This window comes from Magallana gigas, chromosome 8, assembly GCF_963853765.1.
Source record: "Magallana gigas chromosome 8, xbMagGiga1.1, whole genome shotgun sequence".
In the NCBI taxonomy this organism is placed as follows: Eukaryota; Metazoa; Mollusca; class Bivalvia; order Ostreida; family Ostreidae; genus Magallana; species Magallana gigas.
The window spans coordinates 23924993-23935069 of record NC_088860.1 but is presented as its reverse complement, the minus strand read 5'-3'; the positions used below and the strand labels follow the sequence as shown (position 1 = coordinate 23935069).

Sequence of the window (10077 nt, the reverse complement as noted above, 5' to 3'; positions counted from 1 at the left end):
ATATTGAGTTTCTTTTCCAATTAATGGTTACGGAGGAGCAGGGGAATGTAAATACTGCAGTAAGACATATGTCACGAGCAAGCGGCCTCTCATTTGAACCCGATTTGAACCCGATATCTTCAGGAACTAATATCACTTTTATATTAATTAAGATACACTCTCTGTGAAAGCATATTTCATACAATATATAACTTCAATTTTTTAGAGCAACATTTATTTTTACCTAAACATATTGGAATATAGGGTGGGTTGTTTATATCATTGATCATTATTGCTTTCTTTATTATCGAAGTCTGTTGCATTCGCACATGCGAGCTCATTCTGAAAATTATGTGTTTGCGTTCTATTTATATTTAGTTGAACTGGTGAATAAGAACATAAATTTATGTATCAAAGTTACAGAAAAACGTGTGTTTGCTAAGAATTAAGTGGTCGTGCCGATATTACAGGTAAATCGGATGATTTAATTCGTGCTACGCATGACTTGGACACGTATAAAGTAGAATTCAGGTTTTTAAAAAAGTTATTTGAAGTTCGATGTCACTTTGCAACAGACTATCACCACCCATCCCTATCAAATTATAACATTCATTGAACTTCTGTCAGTTTTGTTTTTGTAGAATGAGTAAATATGTTTATGTTGGTATGAGACTAATAGAGCCATGTACATTGTTATAGATAGATAGATAGATAGATAGATAGATAGATAGATAGATAGATAAGTATTAAAGTCTGTTGCATTCACGCTTGACAGTGCATCATATAAATTATGTGTTTACGTTTTATTTTATAATTAATTTATGTTCTGTTGAACTGGTAAATAAAAGAAACATTTTTTGGTTTATAACCTTTAAATATGTACGTGTACATTATAATTATTATGAAAGAATCTGTATTTTCAATCAAAAGTCTAATTTATATTTTATTGTGAAAGCTTGGGAGGCAATGCTGATTCTGGAATTAGTTTAGCTGTACCGTTCACATTTTGATTTTAGAGTGATGTAACGTAAATCAGATTTAAAAGAACAAAAAAAAACAACAACAAAAAAACCCCCCAAAAAACCCCGAGCATATTTTTTATCTTTAGCTGATTTGACACTTTAGACATGGTTTTATTATTTGATTTTATAATAATTAAGATGTTACCATCTTTCAAGTCAGCTTGTTTGCAACACTGTAAATATTGTAATATTGTAAATACCTTAGGCGATGAGTTTTATCATGTTTGTATACAACTGACATGTATTCTGAACATAATGTTTTGACTTTTAATTGCTGCTGAAGACCGCGAAATAAACAACGGTCATCACTGACACTCCACTTGTTTACATAGATCTGCTAGAACAAAGTATAAAGTAACAAGTATACAGTGTAAAATTTTCATCCCAAAGAAAAACAACGTATACTAACAAAGATTGGTAATGGCCTTTTGCAATCGAGTCAAAACTGAGAGAATATAATGCGTGTTTTTGGGGACGGTTATTATACACCTACGTTCTTCACACAAATAGGGTCTCTGATTGCAATCTAAGCTTAAAGAGATAAATGTCTGACCCTAACTTCAATTAAAATTTCCTTGTTTAAAGATTTCACATTTTCTTTTGCCTTGTCACTAGCATCCTTAAATGTCAATTCGATGTTGTCACTGTTTCTGAACAGGACACGATGTATAAGCTAAGAAACAAGAAAACCAATGCTGGAATTAAAAAAAATCAATTTTTTTTTATTTTGACCAAAATGGCGGTATATAAAATATATGGTTGCCAATCCCAATGAAAACCATTATTGCCTACAACGTGTGTAAACACTTCATCCTTCACAAACATAGCCTGACACGAGCTCAGATTCTTCACTGTTAAGCCAAGTGTATCCACCGAGGGGCTGGAGAACTATGTATTCATCTTTCTTGTTCTTTGCCGTCGGGTTGGCTTGGCTATCCCATTGAGTAGAGAAGTCGTTCACCAAAGATCCATCTAGGTATAGCCAGTCTCCTTCATTGGAAAGCCGTTTCCCTTGAACAAGGTACTTAGCGCCAGAAAACTTGGCTGCAATGTACAAATATAGTTTATTACGAAATTTTCAATTAAGAATAAGGCTTAAGATGTCAAAATAATTAAAAAAAAAATAGCATTCTTTTAATTGAATTCAGTACAATAAAAAGTAGAAGCACAGCAAATTGTTTTGTTTTTGGTAAAAAAAAATATGAGAGAACGTTAAACCCTTCTATTACGTTTGAAAATCTGTTGAAGTTATTCGATTTGAAACAATATCAGGAAAACCTGTTATATCCATCTGTGGTTATATCCATCTAACCCAATAAAACTAACCCGTAGAAAGTAAGGCCAATTTTTCCTTGCTATCAAGTCTTAAAAGACTGTATCCGTCTGAGGCACAAACGTCCTTTATATCCTTGATTTTACTGTGCAAATCGTGCACCTGGTAGCACAAAAGTGTGCCGTTGTTGGAAACACAACTGAAGTCAGATGGACAGCAGCTGCACAAATCTGAAAACGCAATGTTTGTGATGAAGCCACATACAAAATTCAAAATGCAAACAGACAAAAATATAAGTATATTTTGTGTTTTCAAACAAAAGTTTGTCGATGCAGGTAATGGAAGATTAATAAATAGGATCAATAATATGGATCTCATTTTTAAGAATTTGAATTATTTTCAAAACGACTTTCATTACATTTTCTGGGTGCATAATATCAAATGAGATTTAAGTAAATGAACACAGCTTTCTGAAGCTATTCAAATCTATACTTTGAAATCCACAAAAGACAGTATTCTTTATTTATCAGGAAATAGATGTAGGAAATCTAGAATTATAAGTGGAATACTTACACACTGGCAGATAACTTACCACTTGGAACACACGAGAGCAGTTCAATCGGATTTCCCTTACACCGCAAGCCTTCATTGGCAGGTTTTGGATTGTTGCACACACGTGACCGATAAGATGTCCCTGTTATTAATGACGCTCTAGATCCACAAGATGCTTGACACTCTGACCAAAGAGTCCAAGCATTCCACTGACCATCGACTACAAAATTGAAATTTAAGAGTTAATACTAGTAAGCACAAACAACAAGGAGATTGAAAATGATTAAATAAGAACGAGAGATCATTTGTACTATCAAGTACAAATATAACTTTAGTGAAAGGGCAATAAAGAGTTGAAATGACTAAATTAATTTATGTTTTTAAATTGCTTTTTAATACCTTTAAGGTTTTTTTTCATTCTTTTTCATATTCATGACAAGAATGCAACATTTAAGGTATATTTCATAGTGACACAGATTTCTCAACATCTTAAAGGGGCATGGTCACGATTTAATCAAATTTTTTTCTTCTGTTTTTATTATTTACAATGTTTTGGAAATGCATTCCTAATGATCAAATGAAATTTGGGTGCCAGTCGATGAGTTTTATGCAAGATACAGGGCTCACAATTCTTCGTCATGTAAACAAAGCTCGTGCCCTGTTTTTGTTTACATAGGTTCAATATTGTAGCAGTAAAAATTCTTTTTCAAGATGATTTGTCCATTTTCTTATTCATTTTAAGCATAAATAAACAGTTCCTAACGATTAACACATTCACTGTAAGTCTAAAATTTTCACTTCAACTTTCAAAATGTAAACAAAAGCTTTGTTTACATAGCGAAAAATTGTAAGCTCTGTAACTCGCTTATAACTCAATAAATGACGCTAAAATTTTGGTTGCTTATTGAAAATGCATTACTGAAGCACTGTACACATTAAAATCGGAAAAATATTTTGTGACCAAAATCGTGACCATGCCCCTTTAAAATCGAGGCGATGGAAGGAACAGTTGACTACAAAATCAATCGAATTCAATATTTTCCGCTACATTCACATTTATAAATCTCGGAAAAGCTTACAATGCCAAATATAACAATTGTACATGCGTTTTCGCTCAATTGATGTTAGTCTTAGTCACCTTGACGTTTGATAATTGCATGCTTTCCGAAAAGTGTGTGTGTGTGGGGGGGGGGGGGTCAAATGGTTTGCGTGAACTTTATGATAAAATTATATCCAAACAAATATATTTTTATAATTTAATAAAATAAATATATTTTGAATAATGAACTGTAAATTTTTAGAACACGTTAGAAAAACTACGCACCATGAAGTAAATGGTTATAAACATTATTGCAAGCATTTCGAACGATCGAAACAGAGTGGAAAGAACCAATTGAGGTAAACAATGTTTGGATTTTTTTTAAAATTGATACGATGCAAGTTTCATCTAGTATATATTAGATTTATAATTTTTTGATTTATTCATTTTTAGAGTTAATTATTTCATTATGATGATTTCATTATTTATGGTAATTTTTTTTAACTTGCATTTTGCAAATAAGAAAAATAAATATTACTTTTTATAAATACATGGACTGATAATAAAAACAAAAAATCTTGAAAATAAAAAGGTAGTCAGAATAATTAATGCACAGGGTGATGCACATGACAAATAATGCGTAATTATTCTTAATGTTAAGAAATTTCTACACTTGGAACGACCTCAAATCGTTCCTTTAAAAGCTGCACCTTCCAGAGAAAAGAAACAACTAGGTGTGTCGTAACGCCACGAATGTCCCCGCAGGCGACCAAATTTCAAATGCCAAATTTAGTATAACATTTGTTTGTTTACAGAAGTTATAAATCTTTCAAAATTTCTAATTTTCTTTTTTAAATTCAAGAGGCATACCTCTGTCAAAAATCATGGGACTAGAACCAATGCAAATTCGCACTCGACCTGTATTTTTAATAAATTATCCTTATATAAAATATCAAATTTATTTTTGCATCACATCAAAAGTTAATATAGAGCAAATATTAAGAATGTATCATTTTTTCTTAAGTTAAAGAGACATAACTCTGTCAAAAATCACTGGACTTAATCAAATTCTAACCTTATTTGTATTGTCCAGTAAATAACCAACATATGAAATATCAGCTTTATATATGCATTCCTTTAGAAGTTAGAAGGCGGAAACTGAGAATTTTTCTTATATCTTTCAAATTTCAATAGGCGCAACTCTTAAAAAGTCATTGGACCGCATGATGACACAACCATATATCAAATTTGAGTTGAATGTGTTTTTATTTTTGCGCATGCCCTTTTGAAGGCTTGGCTTGCAACGTTTACTGTATGGTCTGTCTAAAACTATTAGGTTTAGCGATAAATTGAGAATTTTTAGATTTCACAAAGCGTAAATTTTGCAATGTTTATACTTCGAGCTTTAATTTGCAAGAAAATTCCACAAAGTTACGGGGAAATTTTGAAATTCATGGAACTTGCCCAAAATGGACTGTAGTCTCTTTCTAAATATTTATAGCATCATATCTTTGACGCTTGCGTTATTTTCTTGCGTTGATTATCGACGGTTCATTTTAAACTGAACAACAACGGTGAAACTGATGAATAGCAAAAGTGAAAGAAAAAACATACTCAGTATTTTCCTCTTATATTGAATACAAAAACTTACTAGGTGACGGTTTTGCACAGTCTTCGTCTACTAATCCGTCAGCATCATCATCTGAAAAGGTATTACTCTAAAACTAATTCACTGGTGATTCATTGGTTATGAATATGTTAAGCATCAATTTTAACAAAAATAAGACAACAGAAAAAAAATAGTTGACACAAATAATGAAATTTAATTAATACTCTGAGCTTAAATACAATTCAATTATAGGTCTTATCCTATTGTTTGTACATACAGGGAGTGAGAAAGATATGCGTTTACAATGTGTGCAAGAGAGACCATAGATAGATATGTAGAAAGACAAGAGAGAGAAGACGTCGTTCCTTAAATACACTCATACGCCAATATATATAGATATCCTTTCCATTTCATTGAAAATAATGCTCATTTCTAAAAACATTCCTCGGGCCATTTTTGTCTGATATTGAATTTACATTGATAATAGCGAATTCAATATAAACTTTTACCATACATTAAATTTTTTTGACAATTAATATCTAAAATGTAGATTTAATACTCAACATAAGGATATTTCTATTTAAATCATTTGCAATATGTTTACCAAAAAATGATTGTTAATTAACATTAAATATCTTGAATAAAGGTTGGATAGTATTAATATTCTGATATTCTGAGAAAAAATTCTTTTAAAAATCGGATTTTTACTCAGGATTATTCAAGGAACTACATTTTAACAAATCTTAAAAGTGTTAATTTTCATTAATACCTACTAGCTTATATATAGTATATTGAAAAGAAGAAAAAACCTTCTTAGCACATGAGTGTAGCGTTAAGCTGGATTTATATGAACTTGTATTGATAATAATATTGAAATTTTATTTCATCTAACTAAATTGCTGTAAACCATTAGAGATTTTAGGAATGGTTTGTACCTGCAAAATTGCCGTCACATAGCTCTTCGTCAATAAGACCGTCACAGTCGTTGTCTTTTCCGTCTGGAATGGCTCCCGATGTTACGTTGCAAGGCTAAAACAGAATAAATATAATTTAATTTCAGCCACATCACATGTCGCACCAAAAAGTCCTTTTTTAAAATAATTAAAATGATAATTGATGAATGGAATATATCAAAAATAACATTTCAATCTTTTCTGAAACTCTTACTCGTATTAGAGACCCCCGGTACATTTTAAATTTTTGTATGCTATACAATTTTTTAAGATCATCTTCGTAATGGTTTAACAAGTAAGTGGAATTGATTTCAGATACATTCTTCCTTAATAAAGCTCGAGTGCTAAAAAGTGACCAACCTATCCTTCCTACTCCCTAATGTTTGGCTGCAAATATCAACTTATGATATCGGAACATAACTAATTAATAGTTGCATTGTTTATCGAATAGTTATTACAGACTACGAAAAATTGAATTAAAGTAAGAAAGTGTAACTGGCAATTTAAAAATTTAATCAATGATATACATGTTACTACGACTTGACTTTGCAATTGATTTTCGTCAAATTTTTTTTTCAAATTGTCAAAAAATACTTAAATGTAATCAAAGCTGAGTTTTATTTTTGCTTTATCATTTATGTTCTTGTAATCCCATCAACTATTTAGTAGCTTAATTCTTGATGGTTGCGTTTGACCAATTGAGCATTGCCCCAAAGTATAATGTGAATTCATCACCGAAATAATATTTTTACGAGATTTCTGGTGTTAAAAAAAAAACAAATTTCATCTTTTTGTTTCCTAAACACGAGCTCAAATTGTTGGAACATAATATGCATAATTTTTTTCTTGTTATACCAACACCTTAGTTTAATTCAATTTTATTTATACCAGTGTAAAAAAAATGCTTATTCCTTAAACTTTTGAATTTAATGATTATTATATTAGAATTATTATTGAAAGATAGAAAAAACAAGAATAAGAATTATATAACTAGTGATAATCAATCAAAAAAGTTATTTTTTTCTTACAACATTGATAGGTGACAGTCTCATTCCTGCTGGAAATCCATAGGACTCCATATTTGCAAGACCATAAAGATAGCCTCCAAACATCACTATGGGAGAGGTGTGGCGAAAGGAGTGAGAACCAGTAGGTACAGCTACGTATGAGGCCAGGTAATTTGTTCCTGTAATTTTTCTATACTCTTGAGTTGATGGCAAGTATTCTCCATCAAGCTGAAGGCCGGCTGCATTATCGGAATGCACGACAAACATAAAAAAATTGATGTATTCACCGAATGTATATTTGGGAGTGGTGAAAACGTATTCTGAGCTGAATTGTTCTATAGGAGGAATGAGCGTCATCGCTGGGTCAGCTGCCTCAGCAACTTGGCTTGATACGATTTGAACCAACATGATCGGTTTGGAGGACACGACTAGACCGTAAAAGTACGAAGTGTGATATTGTTCTACAAAGTCTCCAGCCAAAAGAAGTTCTAGTGTGTATGAAACGTTCTTATTAAGCTGATAATCATACCCAGTTGTGTTTACAATAGTGTTATTTTCGCTAGCAATAAACCTAAAGAAATCCCCTATCGTGCGAGTCGGAATAGGTAAAGTAACAAATCGTTTTCCCCAAGTTATAACTGGCATCATTTGTTGGACTAAATGGTCCCTGCTTCTCCCAATTCCTACTTTTGTTTTTCTATTTCCGCTGTACACAACAATAGGCCGGTTGGATGTTATTTTAGTCCCTGTAATGTCTGCCATAGTTTGAATTTGAACTGTATCAAAGGGACTCATCAAAACGCTTATAATGTCTCCATTATAATAATTTGTCTTTTCAAACTTGATTCTTGTAGAATCGTCGTTTAACTTTAAAGCTATATTTATTACGGTGTCTGGAAAAACACCGGCAACAAGAATCTCGTTTTCTAACGTAGTTGGAAAATATGATACTGTGTAATATTCTGTCCCAAGAACATCAATTGGGAACGCTAGAAAAGCGTCACAAGAGTACCCTTCTTTATTGACTCCATATACAATGATTTCGTCGCTAGCAGACACACTCAAAGCTTTTTGACTTCTGCCTGTTCCGTGCATACGAAATTCATTGCTGATAAATATCTGCTTTGTTTGACTTGAGGTAATTTTAAATGATTCGTAGACAGAAGGCGATGTCCATTTTGGTGACGTCACGATTACCTTTATTTCGTATGGTTTAGCGGTTGTTACAAAAAGTTCCACAGGTAAACTTTTCTGAGCATTCTCCATAAATGCAACAATAAAGTTTGTACCTTTATTATCAGGATAATCTGCAAAAAATAAATAAATAAATAATCTTTTTAATATTCTATAGACAGCAGTTAAAATAATGCTAGAGATTTTAAAGAAACCACCCAACCCAACTATATTAACAGGTAAGTAAACAAGACGAGACGTTAAATGTTAAGTACACCAAGCATATGATTTACTGACTTTCTACATCTTTATATACAATTTCAGATCCCTCGTATTCGTAGTCGAATGTGCAAGACTCCAATGCTGTTCCACGTCCTGTAACATTAAAACAGTTTTAAATAAATTCAACTTTTTGGTAAAATTTTGTGATTTCGTGCATTCCATTCTACAATGAAATACAAACCTTGTTGAATGTCGAAGTGTTGCCAGCCTTGTATGGGAATGGAATCTTTCGCACTTGATGTAGAATTTGTGTTGTACACGTAACAGAGACAGTTCCCTTCATCAAATCCAACAGACATACAGTCTGGGTCACCAGTACACACTGCCATACATTCCTTCAAAGTGCATGTGCTTGTGGAATTTCTTATTGTAGGTTGTTTACGATACAGGTCATTTAACTCATTATTTTTTGTCCAAGAAACGCAACAATGTCCATTTGAAGGAATGATGCACTGAAAGAAAACAAGTGCCAAAATAATCATATTTAAAATTGTGGTTTAAATGTGTCACGTATATACGGAACCAGCTTGTGCAGCGCTAATTTCTATCAAATAGTCAAATCGACCAAACCCTCCTTTTATGGACATGCAGAAGATCAATTGAATCGACTCATAACATCACCCAATCTTTGTAATCTGATGTATTTTTGATGGTCCACCAGGGTATGTTTGTTTTTAGAGGTAAATGGTTCGTCTACAATAAATCGACAAATGGTAACGTCAATATTACATTCAGTCATTCAATGGCCAATCAAAAATGCTCTGTTATTGTCCAAACGTATTTAATCAATGTTTAAATGCAATCTTTGTCAACAAATATATATCAACATACATTGCAGCTTTAAACGCATTCTTTTGTTTTCTTTTTATGTATCTAAAACTCATATTTTCATCTCTATTTATATCCACACAAATTTCCTCTAATTTGAATACTGTTGAAAAAATTCTACATATCTTCTGTAAGTAATAAAAATGATTTATATTTCAAATTGAAACTATTTCATATATATGTATAGTGTTATCAAAGTGTTATTGGCTTTTGAGCTGGTCCTATTTTCTTGGATCAATAAAATGTTGTTATTTTGGAGGTTTTCATTCTTTTTTTATAACCATCACTATACACATTACAAGTTTGTAAATCTTCACGACAAAAATTTTTTACAAATGATTCATAAAATAAATAACGAAA

At 31.8% G+C, this 10077-nt stretch overlaps 1 protein-coding gene across 1 annotated transcript; it reads right to left on the bottom strand.

The window, feature by feature from the left end:
- Window positions 1-1739: 1739 nt before the first annotated feature.
- Window positions 1740-9684, bottom strand: LOC105326165 (uncharacterized). The gene is made up of 8 exons (XM_034473002.2): window positions 9071-9684; window positions 8905-8982; window positions 7456-8741; window positions 6410-6503; window positions 5517-5567; window positions 2867-3046; window positions 2328-2504; window positions 1740-2045 (listed from the first exon to the last, which is right to left on the bottom strand). The coding sequence occupies exons 1-8, from the start codon at window positions 9369-9371 to the stop codon at window positions 1810-1812; spliced, it is 2403 nt and encodes an 800-aa protein (XP_034328893.2). The 5' UTR covers window positions 9372-9684; the 3' UTR covers window positions 1740-1809.
- Window positions 9685-10077: the final 393 nt, after the last annotated feature.

What these genes read in the sequence shown, in the direction of transcription:
- LOC105326165 (XM_034473002.2), bottom strand. Translation starts at nt 9,371, where the DNA reads ATGATTATTTTGGCACTTGTTTTCTTTCAGTGCATCATTCCTTCAAAT. An exon ending in GCTCTCGTGTGTTCCAAGTG is followed by an intron (nt 2,505 to 2,866) that starts GTAAGTTATCTG and finishes TTGCGTTTTCAG; the next exon opens with ATTTGTGCAGCTGCTGTCCA. An exon ending in ATTGGCCTTACTTTCTACGG is followed by an intron (nt 2,046 to 2,327) that starts GTTAGTTTTATT and finishes TGTACATTGCAG; the next exon opens with CCAAGTTTTCTGGCGCTAAG.